We start from the raw sequence: 24,047 nt of genomic DNA, 5'->3' as shown, positions 1-24,047 counted from the left end.
GGGATTTACGGGTTTTTCCGCTGGGAGCTTTGAGCGGCATCGGGTTTTGCCGGGAACCGCGAATCCATCAGGGAGAGCGGCGGGATGCGAGTGGGATTTACGGGTTTTTCCGCTGGGAGCTTTGAGCCGCGCAGCGTTGTCGCGGGGTTCAGGGTCCCGGCACCCCGCGGGGGCTCCCCAGCTTCGCTGTTTGGGGCGCGGGGAAGGGATGATCAGCGTGGGAAAGAGGAGAAGAACTCCCGCTCCGTGAGCGCGGGGGGGAGAGCGGAGGGTGCGTGGGGAAAGCAACACTTCTGAGAGAAAATTAAAAACTCCTTCATTGAGTTTACTTTCTGCTCTTAATTCCAGAGCAGCTCAGTTGTTGCTCAGCGTTGTCCCTTTATTTCAATAGGGTGTTAATCCAATAATAAGAAAAAAACCGGAGCCAGCTAAGTCAAGACACAATCTAATTTTGTGTTTCTAATACTCCGGCTATCAGTCCCCAGCGAGTGCTGAGTACTCTTCAAAGAGAACAAAGAGCATTGATTCTATTTGTTCCCATGAACTGCAGTTTCTTAATAATATCAGGTGAAGATTTATTTTCTAAGAATCGAACCAAATCAAGCAGGGTGAAACCTTTAATTCAGGGAGCCTCTCTGCCCCGTTTGCAGTATGTTGGCTCATTTCAGAGCAACACTCCAACTATTTCTGCAGAGGGACTGGACTGGCAAAGTGTTGCACCTCAGACTTCTCCCCAGATCCGCTCCCCTGGCTGGTGGATTGAGAGTAAATACATTTCTTCCCAGCAAGTTTTTATTTCCCTGGGAATCTATGACATTTAGCCAGCATAACAAGACACTAATAGATATTATAGATCCTTTCTACCCGAGTTTTTCCCTGACAGCCATTCAAGTGCAAAATATAATTGTCGAGGCTATGAAAATAGATCCATAAACTTAACAGCACTGGAGTCCTCATTAAAACTACCCTGCTTGTTTTCTACACCAGTCTCACACTTTCTGCTGTTATCAGGCACTTGGCAGTGACCAGTTTGATGTAATAATTAGGAACCGACTTGTTATAACTGAAAAGACAGCTCTGATGCAAGTAGGACTTATAAACACTGTGTCACACCGGCTTATTATTTTTACTACATTTACTCATAACGTAAAAATAGCAGCCAGTCTATTCTTTTTCTGGGAGTTTATTCAGGTCCAACGCAGCTATAATAGGCTGTTCGTTGAGAGCTGGCAATGAAGCATGAGAGACAGCTTCTCTTTTCTGAACTCATTCATCTCAATCAGCAATCCTTCGACCAAAAAGGGGAGAAAGGGAGATGGTAGCACGGCGGGGTGAAGCCCCCGAACATGGATCAATGCATCTGTTAACCTGGAGTTTCTGAGCTTTAGCAGCTGAGCTTTACGAGAAAGCAGATGCTAAACGTGCTGTTGAAGTAGACATTCTTAAATTGTGGAAGAAAAGTTGGGGAAACAAGTAGAAAGGGAATTATCCCGAGCTAAATTTCTGTTCTGGATAGGTGCCTCCCGCCTTCTCAGATGAGACCTTCCTCCTGAATCTAATGCTGAGAGAGGGTTTGATGGTTTTTTTTCTCCTTCAGGTCTTTGTCATTTTGGTTTGTAATTACTTACAGTTTTTATAGCTCTACTGGAAAGACAACAAAATTGCAGAAATGTTGTTCTAACCTGAAATGAATACTGGGAAGGTCATTGCTCTTTGTATTAGGTGAACCTAAATGTTATTAGGACTTTAAATTGTTTTTTATTAAATGTTATTGTTCAGATAAATCATATGTGGGGATGCTGGACAATGTATCTGTCTCCCCAGCTGTCTTATTTATTTGCTTAGCTTTTTTAAGACTATCAATTTGTCTGTCTATCCCTGCTCTGTGTCTGCATATTCTCCATCTTCTAATGACCTATAGCTCCTTCTTGATATTATTTGAAGACCCATTAGAGCTCCTGTTGACCAGCTGCTGTTACAAAGCAGATACCTTAAATGGGGCAGTGCTCCTTCCCTTCTCCCAGACAGCAGAAAAGCCATAAGCATCTTGCTATGGATTGGTTTTTATTAAAGTTGTATATCTCCCTGGTACAAAAACCTGTCTGGTGGCTTGGGAAGCCCAGCTGAGGATTCTGCCTCCTTGGGGACCCCTGTTCTTACAAGTCTTGTTGCTCTGACTGTCCCCCCTTGCTCCCACCCAATTTGTCTTTCGATTTCTTGCAGGTGCCACCTGCTGATGAGCTGTCCCTTTGCCCTGACCATGAAAGGGAGAGGAGACCTCAGGTAGCCACATGGATTGCAGCTGAAGGCTTTGGGAACTTGGTGCTCGGTTGCCAAAAGGCAGAGCTGGACAAATCCTCGCCTGCGAGTGCCTCACCACCACCACAGGACACGGCAGGAGCAGCAGAGACCAGCACTGCTCCTGTCAACCCAGTGACCACCCAGCATCCTGCTGGGACCACCACGGATCTTGACACCTGACCTGTTCATGTCGACGCAACCATCCTTTGGGAAAAGGGAATTTTAGCTCCAAAGGATCTCTCTTGTCAGAGTTGTACTGATGACCAGATGCTCTATTCATTTTATATGTTAATGTTCAAACTCCCTAGTAATTAAGGCAGACACAGTTTAAGGCACTTCCCCAGCGACGCATTTGCAGCAGACAAGAAGGTTGAGGAAAACCTGATCCAGCACCATCTCACGGCCTCTCCAATTTACTCCTATCAAATTTCATCAGCAACTCAGAACTTGATCTTTCTATTGATTGACTGGAGTCACCTCTAGATATTTTCATGCTGATTTGGAAGACCTTTCGTACAATAAAAGGGGGGAAAAAATGAGGTTAAGGAAGACTTTTGACCACTGATCAGCAACTCTGGCCAAAACTTTCCCAATCAAGTGAATTGCAAAGTTGGCTTCTGTGCCGAGAGGAACTTTCCACATCCAGACACAGCGGGCAGAGTGGGATCATCCCTGTTACCGTCTGGGTCTCCTTCGACTGGATCATTTTTAGATGAGGAGTTTCCATGCTGATCCTGAGAGCAACCCCTAGCCCAGTAGCCGCCTTCCTCGGGACTCCCGGCACTGCCCTCGCCCAGGGACCCCGCGCGTGGCCGCAGCTGCCATGCTCCACCTGGTTGCTCTCCTCTTGCACTGTGTCCCCTTGGCCATGGGACAGTATGACATTTGCAAGTCCTGGGTGACCACGGACGATGGCCCCTCATGGGAGTTTTATGCCTGCCAGCCCAAGGCCATGCGGATGAAGGATTATGTGACGGTCCGGGTGGATCCGGCAGGAATCACTTGTGGGGACCCGCCCGAGAGGTTCTGCACCCATGTAAGTGTTTCCCTCCTTATCTGATGGGTTACAACAGGCTCTGCTGGTGGCCAGAGGCAGCATCCTGCCAATGTGCCATTGTAAGGACATTTTGGTTCAGAGTGGCCACAGTGGATGCTGCCTGGAGCTCTCAATCTCCTGGTCTGCAAAGTGGGGGAAGGCATCCTGCCCATCCCAGTGCTGTGCCAAGGAGAAGTCAGTCCTACAGCAGGGATGGTGGAGGGGAGGGCAAGGGGGAGCTGGGGAGGGCTGAACAAGTCCTGGGTAAGGTCTGGGTTTTGGAAAAGCTCTGCCCCCAGTGAGCACTCAACCCGAGCTGCTCCAAGCACATCCCTTCTGCTTGCTAAAGCATGTGGGGTGTGCTCACCAGGCCCACCCCAAAGGGCTGCTCCAGCACGGGAGAGCTGGGTACATTATCTCTGAGTAAGAGTGAAGGGCAGGTCGTTGAGGGCCAGTGTGGCCCCTGCACACTGACAGCTCTGGCAGTTGGCCTGACAGCCATAAATTTCACTGAAATATCTGAAAATGTGGTTCTCCCTCTCCTCTAACCTCCCCATGAAAAGACTCTGTGGACAGACATTTGCCCTTGTAGTTAAAATCTTTAACTTATTTTCTCTTAAATATTAATCATCACATTTCATTCCGTGCACCACAAAGCTCAGCAGGAGCATTTGATTTATAATTCACAAGGCCTTACATTGTTAAAGAATTCAGGGGTCAAAGCAAAGAGCAAAACAGTAATGCCCCCTCTCAAATGTCCCCCAGGAGTGGTCCAAGCACACAATTAAGGGACAGGGACCAAGCCAGCCCATGCTGACAGGGTTTCCATTGTGGTGAGCACTGGACAAGGAGGTATTCTAAAAGAGTTATTCTAAAAGAGTATGTTATTCTTTCATTACCTATAATGAGGAGGGGAGTTCTCCCTCTAAATCAGTACAGAGTCCCACTTTCTATTGCCAGTGCTATCCAGGCTTGTGTACCCTGTGCCTCAGTTTGCCACCTAGGAAATACCCTGGGCCCAACCAGCTCAGAGCACCTCTTGAAAATCCAAGAGAAAAATGCTGCTTTGATACCAAGGGACCCCAAACATTTATGACCATCAGGACATGCTGCCAGTAGTTACCCAGTTCCCTCCAGCCTAAGGGGTCTCATTAGTACCAGGGAAGACATTTCCACTAATTCCAGATAAGTAGCAGCTTTACCTTTTAAAAGATCGTTTGAAAAGAAAGATTAAGTCCAAGGTTGCAAATAAAACCGTTAACTATTGATGGGTGGGTCTGTATTTCCATTTATCTGACTGGCAGCAGAAGGATTAAAAGGAGAACACCAAAGTGCTTTGCACTACAGTCACTGCAGCTCTTTGCAAACCCTTTCTGGTTAAGGATGCTCCAGACTTCAGCTCCACTGACCTCCAAGGAAGCAAAAGACACAAACTGCAATCAGCCCTCCACATCTCTTGATTCAGTCAATACCGAGCTAAAATCTTTCTATTCTGGGCACCAGCAGCGTTTCCGTGTAGCGTACGCCTGCCATGTGCTGGAACACTTGCAAACACCGTGTACAGCCGTGAATGAGAGCTACACAAATGCAAAACATGGATTTGCCTTCCTGTCCCTGCCTCACCCCAGCCTGGCCCAGCTTTTGTTTTCCAGAACAGAAACAGGCGCTCACAGCAATGTCCCCGAGCAATTCCCTGATGAAGAATCAAGCTAAGAACAGGAATGATATGTTGCAATATAATTTTGTGGATTTTTGGGAGAGGCTTATGAAATTCCACTGTATTCATGGCCCTTTCCCCCCCTCTCTGACACCAGCACTGTCCTCTCCAGAGGACTAAAGAGTTATAAAAACGAAGCAGAGGAAGAGCAGCCCTTCTGAGGTGAGCAAAGAGCCCACCCAGCACTTAGTGCACAGAGCAGGAGGTGGCTGCAGGAGAGATCCAGCCTTAGCACTGGAGTGGTGTGGGCTGGGAGGCCATCAAGGTAAATTTTCACAGGGAATGACATGTGGCCACTTACTGCTGAGCATCCCCTTATGGTCAGCAGAAAGTGGAATCAGCAAGAAATGGCCCTTCCACCGCCGGTCCCGGGTGGTGACTTGACACCTATTGACAGGCAGGGGGAGGCGAGCGGAGCCCGCAGAGGATGTGAGCCGAGTTTTGCTCCCCCTGCACTAAGGAAGTGCCGGACAAAAATCGATGTCGCTGCCCACCGATCGTTACAACCTCCGAGCCCCGGCCCTGGCTGAGAGGGGAGGGTGAGCAGCTCACACACACGCCCTGAGCAGCTCCTCGCTGCCAGCCCGCTCAGGTGCCTTTCAGTGTCCTGTTATCCTTCCTCTTCAGGTTTTAATTATTTCTTTGTAACAGGTGGGTTCTCATAGGAGCCTGGCTTTCCAGCAGAGAAGTTCTTACGGTGACTATATTGCTTTCTTAGGTGTCTTTCAAAGCAGCAGGGTACTGTCCGTGCAGTTAAACTCGCGTTACTCAGAATTAAGCACAGCCCAGCAGGGCACCTGCACTGCTCAGACAGCTGAAATCAAAACTAAAGACACACAAACACCCCTCCATGCTCAAAGCAGCCAGACAGGAGGGAGCTGGACCGTGTCCCTGTGCAGGGCACTGCTGTGGGCAGGCAGAGGAGCAGAGTCCTGGTGACAGTCAGGACCCTGTCAGACAGTGAGTGTGTCCTGCGAGGCTGTAGCAGCACCAGGAGGCATCACACAGCCCACAGGATCACACAGTGCCCTGCAACAACTCTGAGCAGTGCTCACAGAGAGTTCTGCACAAGGAGGCGTCAGGGGATGGCAGGAATTATTTGGAGGACAGTCTTTTCTGTTTTGTAGCAATTCTAGTCACATCTGGCTTCTTTCTTCTGGTTGGGAAGTGTTTTGCTGCTTATTGAAGTCAAGGGTTTTGCTTTTTCCACAGTTTCTGAACCTGCTCCTATTCATGTCAATGCCTTCCTGGCAGGGTCACCTGAAAAATGAATTGTACTTTCCCTCCTGGCAGGACAGGGGGAGTGGTGGGAACAGGAAGACAGATGGATAAGTAAATAAAAGCCTGAATGAGTCTAAAAGCGTGACTGAAGACTAATAGGGAACAGATCTTTTAGCCAAGGATGTCGAGGGAGGGGCAAGACTTCAAAGATCACATGCAGGGCATGGCACGGAGCAGCTGAATGTGGATTTCAAAGGAGAGGGGTTTGCAGGATAAGCACGGCTGGGGAATGGCAAAGCTGCACAGTCTGCATGGGGCAGAGGGGAGATGGAGTGTTCCTTCACCTTCCCACTCTCCTGGGGAGGAGAGGGAGGATGGCCCAGCTGGCAGGGTGCTCCCAGGTGTTGATACTCTGAGCTCCTCTTTGCTGCCGAGCAGGGACCTTGGAGGATTGCGCTTTGAAGCGTCAGCGTTTTGCACACAGGATAAAAAATCCTCTGGTTTTGTGGGGAGTTCACACACAGGGTGTGCAGTGGGGAGCAAGCAAACACCAAAGCCCTAATCCCAGCTCCAAATAGGTTTGCAGTTCGGAAGGTTTCCAAATCATTCTAAGCAAAAGCAAGGAGAGGTGTCCATAGCAGACAGTCCCCATGGAATGGTTTTGCTGCTCCTTGACATCCCAGTGAGAGCTCCCTGCACCAGCAGCACAGGGAGCCCAGCTTGCTGCAGGAATGGGGGCCTTTGTTTTCCCCCCAGAGGTGTCGAGACAGTATTTCTTGTTCTGACAAACCTCTTTGATGCAGGGCCGAGCTCTTAGCCCATATTGATGGGTCAGGGGTATTTTTATTTGGCGTCAGCATTGTTTCATCAGCTAATAGAGCTTGTTGACTTTGGCATGGGTACATGAAAGGAAAAGGCTTTATTTATTCATTACACATGCAGCCAAATTGGATGTTTAGTTTAATTCTTAGCTAAACTTTTCTGAATGACATGTGGTTATAAGGCTTGTACTAAAGAACTATTTCTCTTACTAGACTGAGTGCTAAAGCTGGAAAAAGCAGACAAACCTTTGGGCACAGAAACCCTTTTCCCTACATTCTTAGCCCATCTCATACAACTCTAACCAACCATATTTTCATACACCTGTTTAGGTGCAGAAAAAGGATTTGCGAGTTTGGGGATGGTTAAAAGTAAAGCCAAAGTTTTTAAAGTAAGAAGGAAAAAGGAGTTGCTTCAGAAGTGCTCTTCCAGAAGCATTTTTCAAGATGCAGCATGATCTAGTGATCAAAGAATGGATTCTTTGGACTTTCTGGTGCCTTGAGCAGAGACGCACAGCCCTTCCCCAGCCCACTGGGGGTGCCTGTGCTGCCCCCTGCACCTTGTTTCAGACTGAACCAGGGGGCAAAGCACGAGGTATCCTCAGCCTTTTGACTGCCCCAGGGTTCAAGGACATCCTTTGGGCTAAGCAGAGCCCGTATACAAGTCAAATGGAAAATCCTTTCCAAGAAAAGCGGATGTTCTGCCCCCTCCTTGAATAAATCAGCACTACCACTACTGGTTGCAAACCCATCCTTGGCCATAGCAGCGGGCTGGGAGTTGGAGCTCCCCTTTACCCTTCATTGTGAGACCTACATGGCACTGGGGACGATCACTACTTTGCCTTTATACCAAAATTCAGCAGCCCAAGAAACTCACTCTGTGCTGTCAAATGACCCACGACATCTCGGGCAGGGTTGTGGGGACAGAAAGACACATCTTTCTTTTCACATCTGCAAAGTGCTAACAGCCCCCCTTCCCTCTGAACCCTGCAGTACATTAAATTAACACCTGGAAAATGCTCCCCTTTCCTTTGGGGAGAGGCTGGAAAAGGCAACTGCTGCCATTTCCATCCGGATGCAGGTTTCCCTAATCCACCCCATCGTGGCATTGCTTTCGAGCATGGGAGAGAGAGCTGGAGCCTTTTGGTTCTCTTGCCACCCTTAATCACTTCTCAGCATCAGGGTTGCTGCAGAGGACGCTGTTTGAAGTCAGGATCAGTGGCTCCTTGCCCTTGGGGCCAGACCCTTGGGTTGTACATTATTAGCAGCTCAGCAAATTACACACTGCTGCTCTCCTACCACCGAGGCTACTCCGGAGTGCGGCAGGACCTGGGTGGTACAAAAGCAAAAGCTTCACAGAAAAATGAAAGGATACAATTCAGCTTTAAATTAAAGAGTGCTGAGCACACGGGATTTTCCCTCACAGTCTGTAACAATTTCCTTAAATGCTCAGTTCGGGATTCATCTTGTTGTAAAGTGGGATGCTGCTCCCCTAGCAAGGATCATTTCCACTTGCTGATGGAAAAGACATGGCGATAAAAATGAAACTGTCAAGTAGATTTAATTGGTACAGTGAGCAGAAAGTTTACCCCCACCTCGAAGGAGATGAAGAAGAATAAACTACTTTAAGAAAAGCTTTACTCTTCAAAGGGAACAGTGTCCAGGTGGGAAAAGCAGAAGAGAACAAACTCAGAAGACTTGCTGAGGAGTGTGGCCAGAGCTGGAAGAGCAGCTCTCACATCAGCCCTTATATCATACACCAACTCCAGGTACCACAGTTTTCCATAAGCAACTTTTGAAGCCAGAGCTGTTCAGTGCAATCCTTCCTATTTGTTGATTCTAAAATCTATATTGTCTTCTATAGCATAAATATGATTTTCCATTAAACTTGAAAAGGAATCCTCCCTAGAGAAAATCCTGCCAGAGTGGGAAGGAGTGCTCTCCTACCATGCTCTCGTTTCCCTAAGTGAAAGTCCAGTTCTAACCTTACTTTCAGCCTCCACCAAGTCACATGGAAGGCAAACACCAGTGTGTGTTAGAGCAGTGGTGGGGGCTGGAGAGGACAGCAGGGTCCATCCATGAGCGGGGCCGGGGGGTTCCAGTGCCCACACACCCACATCCCAGAGCCACCACCCGTTCTGCTGCACACTCCAGCACGAGCAGTGGATCTCTGCTCCCTCAGTGCTGAGCTCCACGTGGATGCTGCTGCCACCACTGTGACAAGTCCTGCCTGGATACCTCCACGCCCCTTTCAGGGGGAACATCACAAAGGGACAACTAGCACAGATTCAGCTGGTTCTAATCCCAGCTAAAGGGTTTGTAACTCCCCATCTGCTGGCTGAGTCAGCTGCTTCAGCTCCACAGTGCTGCCATTCAGGGGGTTTGGGGAGCCCTCTCAAAGGAAAGGATTGCTGTCCTGCCCTCAGGGACAGCCAAGACACATTTTGGGCTGACCACAGCTCAGTCCCAACCTCCAACAGGCACCTGCTGAATTGTTCCCCTGAAGCAGAGCATAAAGCAGCCAAATACTTTGCTACAACAGCAAAGTCAGAATGCTTGATGCAGCAGACACAGGAGCCCTGATCAGAGGCCGGGGTGGGTGCAGGGGTACCCACTACCCAACTGTGCTCCCCCCAGAAAGGCTTCAAAAATGCACCTCCATTTGAGGAGCACAGCAGAGCCTCCATTCCCTCCCCTTCCCACCTCCACGTCCTGCCCTCCCCCATTCAAACTATCAGGGCCTCTCTTGCAGAATAAATTATTAATAGCGGCGTAGCGAGCCTCTCTGCAAAGGCTGCATGTATTGAGCTTACAAGGCGCACAAGCTTTTAGAGAGCAGGACACTTTTCCTACTTCCTAAGCATTTTCTTAGTCCTGAATCAATAATGCACTCGCAGCCCAGCACACAGGTCGCTGCTGCTGTGCTCCTGCTGGTAGGGTCTGCGGACACAAATACATCTCTGTAGCAAGATGCAAGGGCTTAATAATCTGGCAAAGAAGGGATAGGGCAGGATCCAAGCAGCTTAATTTGTAAACAAGCTTCAGGGAAGCGCCCTGGGCAGACCAAAGCTTGCAACTCTTGGGTACAGAAAGTCCGAGTTTGGAGACAAGCTAAAAAGCAGTCAATGGGATTAAACGCCCGGGTTTTTGAACGCGTGCCCGCGGCTGCCGGCTGAGGGGTGTCTGGTTCATCAGCCTCTGATCCCGGGCTCTGGGTCACCCTGCAATCCCCCCTGCAAAACGGGGTGGCCGCAGGGGTGCAGCCCCGGCGGGGAGGTGGGGGTGGAGGTGAGCCCGGGGCGCCAGGAGGGATGGGGTTAGAGCAGCTCACCGGGGGATTAGCAGTTCACAAAGAAAGAGCTGCTCAAAAATGATTCCATGGGAAGCCGGGCTGCTGCGGGTGATGTGTGTGGATCCCCGGCACAGATGAGATTATCTGCTTAGGAGTGGAATTTTCCGGGCGGCGTTAACCCTTGTGCCGCCCCCAGTGAGCGGCACACCCGTCCCACAGGACGAGGTGCTGGGCAGTATATCCATCCCAGCTTTGGGAATGGGAGTGCTGCCCCGATGTCACTCTGCAAACATCATGCTTGGGGCCCTTCTTGGAGAGGTCACCCATGGGCTGGGCTGATTTCAGTCTGGAGGTTACATTTCATCGTGTAGCCAGATTTTCTGTCTCTGGCTGAGCCAGAGTGGGCGTGAGGGGATTTGTGTCGGTGCACGGGTGGTGCCGGCTGCGCTGTGAGGGTGGACAGGTGACTTGGATCAGCCCTTGTGCGTGACAAGGAGCATCTCCCTCTGGATCCTCCTTTTGTGGAGAGAAGGCTTCCTGCCTGGATGTCAGCCTCCTGCCAAGGTTGTGTCATTTACAGTGCAAAGAGCAGTTCAGACCCTTTCCATGGAGTACTAACAGACCATGGAAGAGTTTCAGAGACTGTGTGGGGTGAGAGCAGAGATTTCCTTAACCCTCATGGTTTGTCTCGACCCTCAGATCAACATTGGGTGAAGAAGCCACTACTTTGCCCAGCTGCTGATGCCTGAGGGAGTCCAGTCCTCAGAAAGGTGGAGCCCTCAATGCTCCTGATCAAACCCAGACCTGCTCCTGAAATGCCTCCCTGCCTCATTTTCCCCACCTGGAGACAGGCCACTGAACTGCCACCACCCCACCCTGTCTGGCACGGTGATGTTTCCCCAGGGCTGGTGCAGAGAAGGGCACAGCCCTGAGCCAGGATGAAATACGAACGAGATGCTTCTCGAATTCAGAGCAGGCTGGAGGGGGGAAGGGGAAGAGCAGCCACGAGTAGGGCTTGAATCTCTTCTCTGGCGGAGAGACGGGCCCAAGGGAGCCCGAGAGCCTGGAACGAGCAGCGCTGCTCGGTGAGTGAGGATCTGCTTCAGGCCAAAGGCAAGAGGCAAAAAGCAAAATGTGTCTGTGTGTGTCCCGGTGCCTCGGCCGGAGCCGCGCGCGGGGCCGGTTCTGCTGAGTCACACGCTCCCGAATCCCTCACACAGCCAAAGCCTGTCCTAACGCCCGTGCAAGGGGTGACCTTGGGCTTGGACAACCTCCGATCCGGGAGGAAGGGGAAGGAAGTGGAGGAGCAATCAATCCCCCCAAACCACGGCCAGGGAGGAGATGGAGGGAGTGACATTCAGCTGAGCCAGAATTAGCAGCAGATCTGTGGAGGGACCCCATTTCCACCCTATTAATAATTCATTCCAGCTCTGCCTTTACCTGCTCATAAACAGCAAACAGCTTGTTAGCGAGGATGGTTTTCTCCCCTTTTGCTGTCTCTGCCTTAATAAGAGCCCCTTGCAGATGGCTGGGGGAGGGAGGCAGCAAGGGAAGGGCACACAAGCGAGCAAACCACCCCACCAGCTTCCCATCCCATCCCATCCCATCCCATCCCATCCCAAAAATGCTCCTTGCCCCAGCAGCCACTGCCTCCCAGCTGGAGCTGCCCTTCCCCTACAGAGGTGAAGCTGTGAAATAACCCCTGGGTGCCTTGCCAGAACCTGCCTACCCACACATGCCACTTAAAAACACCCCTTTGGAGGCACACCAGGAAAAGGAGAGCAATGCCTGGGGAATATGTGGATGAGGGGATGTCCTCATGTCTCAAACCACGACAGGGGAGCATTCCTGAGTGGCTCCCAGGCTGCAGCCACACAAGCAGCCCTTGGAGAAAACTGTATTTTCTACCATATGAGGCAGCTTCTGGTTATCTGGTTATCTAAAATACATAGAGCTGACCAAAGTGGTTTTTAGGAAAAAAAAAAAGAAAAAGAAGAAAAAAGCATCTTGAAGAAAGCTATTAAGATTTTGTTTCCAAAAGGCACACTTTTCCATTCAGAGCATTCCCAGTATCTCCACAGTCCAATGCTGTGCTGCTGGGCCCATCAGGGACCCCTCCCTGCACACTGACAGACATCCCAAAAAAGCACAGGCAGAGCTGTTCCCAAGATGTTTTCCAGGTTCAGGTCACTGCCAGGTCGTGGGTAAAGCCCACTTGGGCACCAGAGGACGGGAGAATTAGTGCAAGAGAAGTGGCCCCTGGCCAGGCAGCTCCCAGTGCCCTCCCATATTCCTTGGAGCAATGAGCAGGGAGGGCACAGACCTTCACCTGGGCTCACAGGGAAGGGCCAGTGTGGGGTGTTTGGAACAAGAGGGGCCTCATATTCCTCCTCATCTCTCTCCGAGCTCCCAGCCCTCTCTGCAGTGAGTTATGCCACTTGCCAGCTGTTGGAAATAATCGCTGTAAATTAATTACGGTTGTTTCACCCCTCTGATCCCTCCCAGCCCATGAATAGAGTGAAAATTAATTGTCAGAGAGTATTTCCAGTTCTCTGGGAGTCCCATCCCGGCCACTGGCAGGTTATGGTTTATGCCCTGAAGCATGAGACTTAATTACTCACAAATGTTATTTTTGATCATAAAATCACCTTGTCTTTTCATAAATCCAGACAGAGCAGTTGAACCCTCAGATCAGGAGCAGCAAGAGTGAAAACACCCTGAAGTGACATTAGGGTGAGCCTGTGTTTTCTCCCAGGTAAATGCAATTCTGTTTGGGAAAGAACATCACGTCCTGGAGCAATTATTGGAAGAAAAAACCAAGAAAGCTTCCCAAAACAGGCATTGCTCAGTGTGACCCTTGTCAAAAATTTGTGTTGCAGAAAATAGGTTTAACTTGGTGTCTGTGGGGAGCTGGATCAGGGACAGCATCTTCCCCACTTGGTGGGTGATTTTCCGGTGCTCACAGACACCAGAGCAAACCTACAGCCCAGCCAGGATGGGGACAGAGATCCCTGTGAAGCCCTGGCAGAGTCAGGAAAACAGGGGATGGAAGGGAAGTGAAGCCTCACAGCTCAATCCCAGCGTGAAGTGGGGGAACTCAGCCGAGTGTAAAGCAGGAAAGCAAATGTGTCAGGACGGTCGTTTCAGCTCCACCCTGCAGCCCGTGGAGCAAATGGATCCAATTTGCTGCTGGATGGGGAAAGGGAGGGGGGAAAATAAGGTATTGTGAGGGGCAGTGTGTTCCCAAACACCCGTGGGAGAGGCAGGGATTGGGGTTGGGGACACTCATCTCCCATGGCCATCCGTCCTCCCGTGACAGGTTGTTCAGGGAAGGGGAGGCTGCAGGACACCCACGGTGGCACCACTCCACGGCAGGGACGTTATCAGGGCAGGAGGGATCAGGTGCACATGAAGATTTTGCTGATATGGTTGTTTTGCAGGATTTGGAGGAAATTTGATACCAACTTCAGGGCTTAGTTGCAGCGCGAGGCAGCGCAGGGACTTTGTGAACCTCATCAGCTGAGCTTTGAGCAGAAACTCAAAGGCAGCATCAGAGGTGCCCTGAGGGAGCCAGAAGGGCCTTGGGATGCACCTAAGAGCTCCTTAAGCATCACAGCTGGATAGGATGGGTGCTATGGAAGGGGAATTGTCCCCTCCTGGGTGGAGATGGAGTTCCAGACCAAGGTTTCCTCAGCCATAAGCACTCCCGAGGAGGGAAGGAGGTTCCTGTGCCATCTCCTGCTTCTCCTCATGTCAAGGGAGCCAGACATGGCTCTTCAGGCTATGAAGGGGGCTATCAAACAGCCCCCAGTCCCAACCATCATCAGCACTTGCAGGAGAGCCTGGAGACACCCCAGGTCTCTGGTTGGGTTTGAGAGCCAGTTCACAGTTGAAAAAAAAAAACCCACTACAGAAAAAAGGACCCAAGAGAAACCCACACAGCAGCTTAGGTCTTTGTGCCAAATAAACATATTTAAATTTTTCCCCCTTTGATAAAAATCTTCCTATAAAAAGCCAAGGATTTCCCCCCCCCCAATTAAGAAAAATAAAAAAAAATTGTTTTCCAAGACTAGTCCAAGTTGATGAGACCTTGTCAGTACTCTTATTAGGAGACTATAAGTAAAAACAAGTGATCCCAGGGTGCTCTGGGTTTTAGCAGAGGCCTTGGCTTAAACAATGAGCAGAAGAGACCCCAAAAAGCAAAAGAAGTCCGAAGGGGTTCCCTGGACTAAGACACCGTTGAACACATCACACTAAGTTTGAGAGCTGTGATGAGCATCCCTGGCTGAGCAGTACGAGCTCCTACATCATCTACTTATTTTTCCATGCTCAAATCTTGGTCCTTGTTTTTTATTTCCCCTTTAATATTATTGTTATTATTCTTATTTTTCTTCACTGTGCAGCTAGTGGTTGCAATTGCTTTCCAGCTTCCCTTTGGCACGGAGATCTAAAAGCTGCAGTCTTATTTCTGTGCAGCTTTCACCATTCACAGCAAATGTCTAGTTTGTTTAAAATATTCAACAGCTTAATGATTAATCAAGCAATTTCACCTACAAAAATACATAATTTTATGCTGTGAGGCTTAAAAATGGCATTATCTGCTGGAGGGGGGGGGAAGGCAAAAAAACTTTTGGGCTCATTGAGAGCCCTAAAAACCAGCTGGGCTTTGTAAAACCGGGGCTTTTTATTGTGCTTGTTTTCCCCCATTCCCTCCCTTTTCAGCAAGGTGGGGAGCAGCTTTGCTGCAGCGTCCTGGATTCCTGTCATTGTGCTTTGTCAGAACCAAGATCTTGTTTCTTAAGAAATCCTCCTCAAGGAGCAAGTCTCCGCTGCCACCTTCAGAAAGTCCCTTTTGCAGCATTTTTGCCCAGCACAGACTCCAGGAACCAAGAGGAGGCAAAACCAAGGGCTGGGTCTGCAATCACCGGGACTGGGACACGTTTCCAGCTCGAGGAGTGGGTCCATTGGGACCTCATGAGGTTCAACAAAGCCAAGCACAAGGTCCTGCATCTGAGTGAGGGCAACTCCTGGTATCAGTCCAGGCTGGGGGATGAAGGGATTGAGAGCAGCCCTGCCAAGGAGGACTTTGAGTCCCTTCCAGTGTCTAAAGGGGCCCACAGGAAAGATGGGGAGGGAGTCTTTATCAGGAATTGTAGTGATAGGACAAGGGATAATGGTTTTAAATGCAAAAAGGTTAGATTCAATTAGTTATAAGGAAGAAAGCTTTTACAGTGAGTGTGGTAAAACACTGGCACAGGTTGCTCAAAGACATGATGGATGTCCCATCCATGGAAACATTCAAGGTCAGGTTGGATGGGGCTTTGAGTAACCTGATCTAGTTGAAGATGTCTTTGCCTATTTGGAATAAATTACCTTTAAAAGTCCCCTCCAACCCAAACCACTCTGTGATTTCCTCGTGGAGGCACAATCTTGTTATGATGCCATTTATTTAGGACAACGTGTCCTCAACAAGGCTCTTGCAGTTTGTCCCCTAGAGATTTGTCCCTTTGGGCTGAGCTGGGGCTAAGTAAGGCTGCAACACTCTTTGTTGCACCCTGAAGAAATGCACAACCAGAAGAGCTGGAGAGCCTGAAACCTCCAATGTCTGGTTGTCGTGAGGACGCTCACGACTGATTTAATAGCGTGAGACTCGAAGTGAACTGATTTATTTTAAGCTCACTGAGACCAAGTTTGCCTGGCTAATGCATCCTGACTTTTAGATTGAAGACTTAAATATCATGAGACTTTGGACAGATTCTTTGGAGGACACACGGCTTGGGGGAGGAAACCAGATTCAAAAATAATACCTGGAATTGTTTCAATAGTGCTATATCTGATCTTACCAGGACCAAGGGAGCAGCCAAAGTATGGCCATCTGTTTCCGCTCCCCCCTGCCCTCCTGGCTCACTTCAAACCACCCACCCCCCCCGGCAGAAAAGGCATTGAGCATCCCGCAGAGGAAGGACAATTCAATAAACCTAAACCCAAAAAGGAACACTTCATTTTAGCAGAGGAAGCTGTAGTGATGTGACTCACTCGGTGGCTTTTGAGGCTCTCCCCCACCTTCCAGCACTGTCACTTAGAGGTTATTTTTGCGTTTGCCCTCTGACAGCCGTGCAGCCCTCGAGCCATGTGGCTCTGCAAAACGTGAGGGTGGTTAAAGGCATCTTTGGGGTTGCTGCCTGCTGGGCTGAGCACACTCAGGCAGGGATTGGGATGCACACAGGTTGGGATGCACGGGATGCACACAGGTTGGGATGCACGGGAGCCATCAGGGATCGGGCACCTCCAGTCCCTCATCTCTGGGACAAAGCATATGGCAGACAGGCAGAGTTTTGGCTTTGCTTCTCCCTGCTCCTGACCCGCCAGATCCCCTGCCAGGGACATGCCTGGCCAGCCCTGTCCCTCCAGACGGGACACTGGGAGAGGGATCACGCTTGTCAGACTCGGTTGCTTCCCCCACTGCTCGTGGGAAACCTGTCCCACCTCCCATCCTGGCCATCCTTTGCTGGTCTGGGTAATGTTTTCTTATTGTGGTTTGGTCACAGAGTCCTTCCTTTGTTCAATTTGGCCACTGCTTAAGGAAGCCTCCAGAGAAAGCCTTGATAGGAGCATTGTAGCCCTGGAGGTGAAGGTGGCCACTGTGGCCATGCTGGAGGCAGCTCATGTGGCAAATATTCAGTGGAGATTGATCTTACACCAGCTCAAGGGCTTTGGCAGCCCCAGTGGCTGCTGCACACAGAGAAAGGAAGGTGCACAGCAAGAGCCAGGGCAGCTCTGTGACACAGACTCCTCTCAGACAGAGCCACTCTGAGCAGCAAGGCGGGTTTATCAGGGAATTTTCTGCTGCCATCCCAAGCCAATTCTCCACCTGAGCCCACTAAGACATTGCACTGCTGCACCCTCCTTCAGACAAGTGCTGAAATAGGACCTCAGGGATGGTCTTTTCAGGACTGCCCTATTAAGCCATCTGTATGGCCACATTGGCAGGAGGACCATACTGCAACACAATATGTTGCCTCAGCGCAGGAAACACACTCACAGAGCCCCCAGCACTTCAGCTGAGGGGGATTTTTCTGCCTTTTCCATCAGCCACTGCTGTAAAGCTGCGCTGAGAGGCAGCTCCATCCCCCAGCAGGAAGCTGTGTCTCATTAGCAGAGGTAAACAATTCCTCTGAACGTGACGAGTCAGGAGAGCATATTAAATATGTCACTATCTCAGGGTTTCTTAATCCCTCCTCCAGAACAGCGTGTTGAGGCAGGAGAGGACCCCCCAGCGTGGCTCAGAGTTCCACCACACCCCAGCTGGCATTCCCCCCTCTTTGGGGGGATAGTGGGGAGCACCGGGCAGGTGCCCTCACCCTTCAGCCTCCCCCACCCAAGCAAGCCTGAGCACTCCATTGATTTCCCTTGCTCAGTTGTCACAGCTGAGAATAAAACAATGATAAAACCTATCCAGCCACTTGCCTTTAAAACATCAACCAACACATCTATTCAGTACCAGAATCACAGAATCAACTTTCATGCTCTGGGGTGGGCACCACACTGAAGCTCAGCAGCCCTGGCTCCAGCCCTTCCTCCTGGCACACACAGAGGAGGCAAAAGCCACACACTGCTCAAGTTCAGGCTGTAACAGGAGGAACAAACCCCAGCACTGCGCTCGCAGCTTTTCCATCAGGCAGGTGCGTGTCAGAGCAAGACAGTGCTGAAAACAGTTTGAGTGTTGACCTGTTTTCTGATCTGCTTTCCCTGGCAGCCTCGTGCACACACACACACAACGTGTGCTGTGTTTACAGGAGTCCCCTTGTCTCCCCAAGGCTGTCGCTGTCTCCCCTGCAGACGATCCTGGTGCTCACGTGCAGATCAGTTCCTCGCTGTTTTGTTTTATCCCCCGTGCCGACGGAGCAGCCTCCTGCCTTATTTACAGTGCATTACTCACACGCTGCTCTGAACACGGAATTATTTATGCCCTCCTGAGCTTTTCAGGGCTCCTGGGTGCCGTGGCCTCCGCTCTCTTTGCAAAGCTCAGCGCGTGGCTCCGAGCTGTGGGGAGGCACCCAAGGCCCATTTTACAGACACAGAATGGAGAAGCTCTGAGTAGTTCCCAAGACCTTTGGTTGCCCAGCTGGCAGTGGCAAAGCACAGATTTTCCAAAGCACCTTGTGTTACACAGAGGTTTCCACGTTCAAAGCACAGCCCCAAAGCTCCCCTTTGCACCCCATTTGTACAAGCCAGCTCCTCTCCTCTGCTTTGCCTGGGGTATACACAGGGCACCCTAAAAGCAGGTCACAAGCATTCAGACTCCAGCAGTTTCCCAGATCAAAGCAAGCCACGGTGCAGGGTCAGTCCCCAGTGCCACGGACACAGGAGCAGCCTCTTCCCACTCCTGCAGCAGGGCTCTCCGAGTCCAGGGACACAACCAGCCTGCAGAGATCCCAGCCCTGCATCTCATTTTTCAGAGACCCCAGCTACCAACACGAGCTCCCTGCACCCCAGCACAGCCCTAGCACTGCAGGAGGTCTCCAGAGATGGGTGGGAACACACTGATCCCCCCAAACAGCACCTTCCCATGGCCCAGCCACACACAAGGCACCCACAAACCAAACCACAGCACCCGGCTCGGTCTTACCTTGTAAATCCACTGTGCTTGGGAGGGACAGACCTCACACCCCAGCAGGCTCCTCACCTCCAGCCAGAAGCTCTGAGCAGCTCCAGCTGCTTTATCACCTCCTCCTCCTCTGCCAGGTGCCTCTGCCTCCCTGACAAGGGTCCCACTGCAGCAGAGCCTGCTGTTGTACCAATGCCTCTCCCTCTCCAACCCTTTGGATTTTGAGTCTGAGAGGGAGGTAAAGTGACAGCAAAGAGATGCTTCATATGCAAAAAAGATTTGCATTGTGTTGCAGAGTTGATCTGTGGTCTGTACCCACTATAACACAGACCTTCATTATCCCCAAGGAAGGTCTGACCCACCTGCTCACTCCTGGAGGCAGAAGCTGCAGGGCAAGTAATGTTGGGCTTTAACACACATATGGATGAGGAATAAACCCATTGGCACAGCTAATAACCCTGATGCCCAAGTCCAAAGCTTCAACCTTCACACTATGTCCTGGTGCAGCTCAGCACATGGATGGGTACATGTGTCCCTGCAGAACACTCCAGCTTGGCCGTGCACTGTCATTTGTGGGCAAAATGGGGTGACTGTTCCTTTTCTCCCATTGCCAGGCCTGCAGGTGATGGACATTTTCACCTGGATGGGATGAGCCATCCTTCCCTCCATGGTCCCTGCAGGCAGGAGAGGACCGTGGCACTGGGAGCACAAATCTCTGCTCTCCCTGCTACTCCTCAGTCCTATCCCATCTTGGAGATGGAGAAATTTATCTTCCCTCCTCTAGCCATGCTCGGTGGTACAGGGGGGATGGTGTGTCCCCAGGATTTTTGGCATCAGGAGCCATGAGAGACAGGGATGTGTTTGGGGGATTTTAGCCGTGCAGTTCTTCCAAGGCAGAGCAAAGCTTTCTGTAGGCTTGTAAATTGGCCAAGCTTAACCGAAGTTTCCCAGAGACCATCTCAGGGAAGGCACTTTCTATGAAAATTGCCCCTGTGCCAAATTGAAAAGCCCTTTCCCAGAGGGCCTTTCAAAGGAAACAGCTCAGCCGTTCTTACAGTGGAGGCAAAGCCGCATCTTTCTGCCTTAAATTCATTCTCAGAAACAGCTTCCTCCAGAGCCAGGCCCGTGGCACACTCCAGTCCAGTCCAGCAGTTAATGTTTGACACAAGCAGCCAGATCCAGGGCCTGGTAATGGTGTGAGCTTGGCTGTGATGCCCACACAATGCCCACACGGTGCCCACACGATGCCCAGGCTTTGCCTTCTTCCCCGGTGACCGTTGTTGTTGTTCCAGGAGAACCCGTACCTGTGCAGCGACGAGTGCGACGCCTCCAACCCGGACCTGGCCCACCCGCCCAAACTCATGTTCGACAGCGAGGACGAGGGGCTGGCCACGTACTGGCAGAGCGTGACGTGGCGCCGGTACCCGGAGCCGCTGCTGGCCAACATCACCCTGTCCTGGAACAAGAGCATCGAGCTGACGGACGACATCGTGATCACCTTCGAGTACGGGCGCCCCACCATCATGATGCTGGAGAAGTCGCTGGACAACGGGAGGACTTGGCACCCGTACCAGTATTACGCAGATGACTGCATGGAGGCCTTCAGCATGCCAGCACGGAGGGTCCGAGACCTCTCCACCACCAGTGCCAACAGGGTCCTCTGCACGGAGGAGTATTCCCGCTGGGCGGGCTCCAAGAAAGAGAAGACCGTCCGGTTCGAGGTCAGGGACCGCTTTGCCATCTTTGCTGGCCCCGACCTCAAGAACATGGACAACTTGTACACCCGGCTGGAGAGCGCCAAAGGACTCAAGGACTTCTTTACCGTGACTGACCTGCGGATGAGGCTGCTGAGACCCGCCCTGGGGGGCACCTACGTGCAGAGGGAGAACTTGTACAAGTACTTCTATGCCGTCTCCAACATTGAAGTCACCGGCAGGTAACGGCTGCTGTATTTCTTTGGGCATCTCTTCTCTGAGGGATGAGAAGTTACTGCTGGTAAACTAAGCCATCAGCATTTCTGCAAAGAGTGTTTCTCCCTCTGACGCCCCTTCTCCCCAGGCAGGGCAGCACTGGAAATAAAACAGATGTGTCCTTGCAGGGAACGGCTGGGGCACCTCCAAGGCTGTGTCTGAGAGAGGGGCTGTGTCCTCCTGCAGCCGGTGCTGGGGGAAGTGGGACATGGCTTAGGTGGACAGTCAGGGTCTGAATTCCCTCCCAATACCCTGTCCCCAGCTGTGCAAACACAGCCAGCAGTCCCAGGGGTGATGCTGATGCATCTGGGGGATGAGGAATGATGCTCATCCCACTAAACTCCAGATCACTGCCAGTGCAAGCAGGATGGGTCATCCCAAGTCAGCCCAGCACCCCCTGAGCAGCCTCAGCTCCAGCAGAGGAAGTTTGGGGTGAGGGTAAACCCCCCAGACAGATCTGGGGCAGGGGAGGTGGGTGGGGGGTGTTTCTCCTGGGTTTTGTTTTTAATTTCTCTGTATAGTGCCATATGTTACGTTATGACATCAACTGAAAAAGCAAAGTAAGGTGGAAAAGTGCCGAGATGGCTGATTTCCCATCCAGCTTGTGCGAGACTTACAGGCGAGAGGGGAGAAATCTCCCCATCACCCTCCCCGTGCTAACAAGCATCACCACAGCGACAGAGGAGCCGTTTGTATCGGTTCCAAACTGTTTGCTACTAAGACTTGCAAGTGGAAATGTTTTGCAGGTGCCACTGAGGCTGGCTTTGAACAGGCTCCAAGGGGAAGGAAGCTGCAGTGAGGGATGGGAGAGCCCCTTCCACCCACCAGGGCAGGCAGGAGGCAGCGGTGAGGGTCTTTCTCACAGTGTGGTCGCCTGTCTGGGACGAGCAGCTGTGGCTCTCAGCTGGACTGGTGGCATGTTGGGGTGCCCACCATTGGGATTGCTCAGGGAGAAGCCCTGAGGGGCTCAGGCACATGGGCAGAGGAGTGGCAGAGCCCAGGTTTCAGTGCAAGGTGCTTCTGTGTAGATATGTACTGCCCATAAGAAGCATTGCCAGGTGTACTAAATATCCACAGTCCAAAACCAGCTCAGGATGCAGCAAAATAGCAAAGTAAGGAGGGTGGAAGGGAAGAAAAGCAGGCAAAGGCAAGGAAAAGGGCAAGTGCCTTGCCATCACCTCCAACCCAGCGACAGCCAGTCCTGTCCCCTGCTCCTTCTTTTGTGGCCTTGCTCCTCCCCAGGTGGCCCAGTTGCCCACAGGGACACTTGGTGTTACTGACAGCAGTGGCAAAACCACAGGGATCAAACCCCAGCCAAAGCCCACACTGACCAGAGCATCTGGCAGGAAGGGTTGGAGCTGGTGTATCAACTTGCCCGGGCTGGTTAGACTCTGTAACAGGGACACAGAGTTTTCAGCCTAGAAAGTGGTAAATTAGGACTAGAGGTTTGATGTCAGTGCTTGTGCAATGACCTTTGGCTTCCAAGCACCAACATAACTGCAGATAACCAAGGACTTGTTGCTGCTCCTGCAGCAGCTGCAGGATACTTCATGCTTCAAAGAGGTAAAGTACTCTCGGTGTCCTGTGAACGTGATCCTCCTCCTCCTCCCTCTACCTTCCCTGCCTGGCTTGGGCAGCACTTGTTGCTCCAGTACTTTGGATTTCAGGCCATGCTGACAGGATTCTCCCCAAACCAGCACCTTGCTGTTGGCTGCCCTCCTTCCCCCCCACCCAATCCCTCACCAGCTTTTGAGCTCACCAGCCAAGTTTAACACCGTTTAATAGTAGCAGCCATCAGTTCAAGAGGTTAAAATCCAAAAAAATTCTGCGAAAAGAACTCAGGCAGGGGGAGGGAAACCCTTTCAAACACCATGGCTGGGGTGGGTAGGGAGGGGGGGGGCGTGTCACAACCTCTCTGAGGGGGGCGTGTCACAACCTCTCTGAGACATCCAAGATTCCACAGCCACCTGCACCCCAAGGACAGGGCTGGCAAGGGAGGGCCGGGCTGTGAACGCCCGGTGGAAGCTGCAATGCTGCTTTTTAGCTGGGGCCAGGATGAGACAGGTTGGGGTTTGTTGGCTGGTTCCTGGCAGCCTCCCCCCGGCGCTGGCTCTGTGCCGGTGTGGCCGGCTGCCCACGGCTGCTGCAGAGCAGCGGCTCCCGCTCGCCTCCACTTCCCTCTTGGCTCCACTCACCACGAGCTGCCTGACCCACTCCTCTCATGCAGCAGGGCCTCTGGGAGGACAGGGCTTTTCCTTGGCTGGGAACACAGAAAACTATGAAATCTGGTTTTCTTCAGCCCAAACTCCCAAGTCTTGAGCTGCAGCAGGACCCAGCTTTGCACTGCTCCGGCTCTCCCAGCTTGCTGGGATGGTTCCCGGGAGAGGGGGACACAGCTTGGACAGGGAAAAGGTCGATGCCTGTCCTGTGCTGACTCTTCCAGCCCCGGTGGGCACAGGACAGAAAAAGGTGACCAGCTGAGGAACTGTGGATAAGTGGTGTATAAGATGGAGAAGCCTCATGTGAATTAACTCTGCTCCTGTGATTATTCCAGTCCCAGCAAGCAGGTTTCTCACTGAAAAGCAATCTAATTCCAGCTGTAAGCAAAGCCAGTTACAGTGCAGGGACTAAAACCAAATTAAATCTTGTGTATGGCTCAACAAGGGATGGGTTATTGAGAGGAAGAGAGGAGAAATCAATGTGAGCCTGACAGGAGCCCTGTGCAGGGAAGGGGGGAGGAAGGGTAGGCAGGGATGGGGATGGACACACACTGCCACTTCCAGCATGTGGGAACGACTGTGTTTGAGGAACAGAAGGATAAAATTGGAGTGGTGTTAGGGATCCACTGCAGGGGGCATGGAAACAAGAGGGAAGATGATTATGAAAAAATGAGGGCTTAGAGGTAAAAAGCAGCCAGAAAATTCCACCTGGAGAGCAGAGGTGTGAGCAGCCCTGGGAGGCTGGAGGAGCTGTGCCCAGCCATGGTGTGTGGCATTGGAGGAGCAGTGTGTGCTGTCAGAGCATGGCATTGCCTCTGTCCCTGCACAGCACCGGGATTTTGGCAGCAGCTGGCAGTGCCCACGG

General features: G+C 51.4%; 1 protein-coding gene across 1 annotated transcript in view; it reads left to right on the top strand.

Annotated features, from left to right (window-relative positions):
• The first annotated feature begins 2,240 nt into the window (after positions 1 to 2,240).
• NTNG2 (netrin G2) overlaps positions 2,241 to 24,047 on the top strand; it is a 44,035-nt gene continuing 22,228 nt past the window's right edge. Inside the window, exons 1-2 of the mRNA XM_008919378.4 lie at positions 2,241 to 3,337; positions 20,286 to 20,929. Coding sequence (XP_008917626.1) covers positions 3,125 to 3,337; positions 20,286 to 20,929 — 857 coding nt within the window. The 5' untranslated portion in view covers positions 2,241 to 3,124. The remainder of the gene's footprint in view (positions 3,338 to 20,285; positions 20,930 to 24,047) is intronic.

This window comes from Manacus vitellinus, unplaced genomic scaffold, assembly GCF_001715985.3.
Source record: "Manacus vitellinus isolate BGI_N305 unplaced genomic scaffold, ASM171598v3 scaffold_27_pilon, whole genome shotgun sequence".
NCBI lineage: Eukaryota > Metazoa > Chordata > Aves > Passeriformes > Pipridae > Manacus > Manacus vitellinus.
The sequence above is the reverse complement of the archived record's forward strand: the minus strand, read 5'-3'. Positions and strand labels throughout refer to the sequence as shown.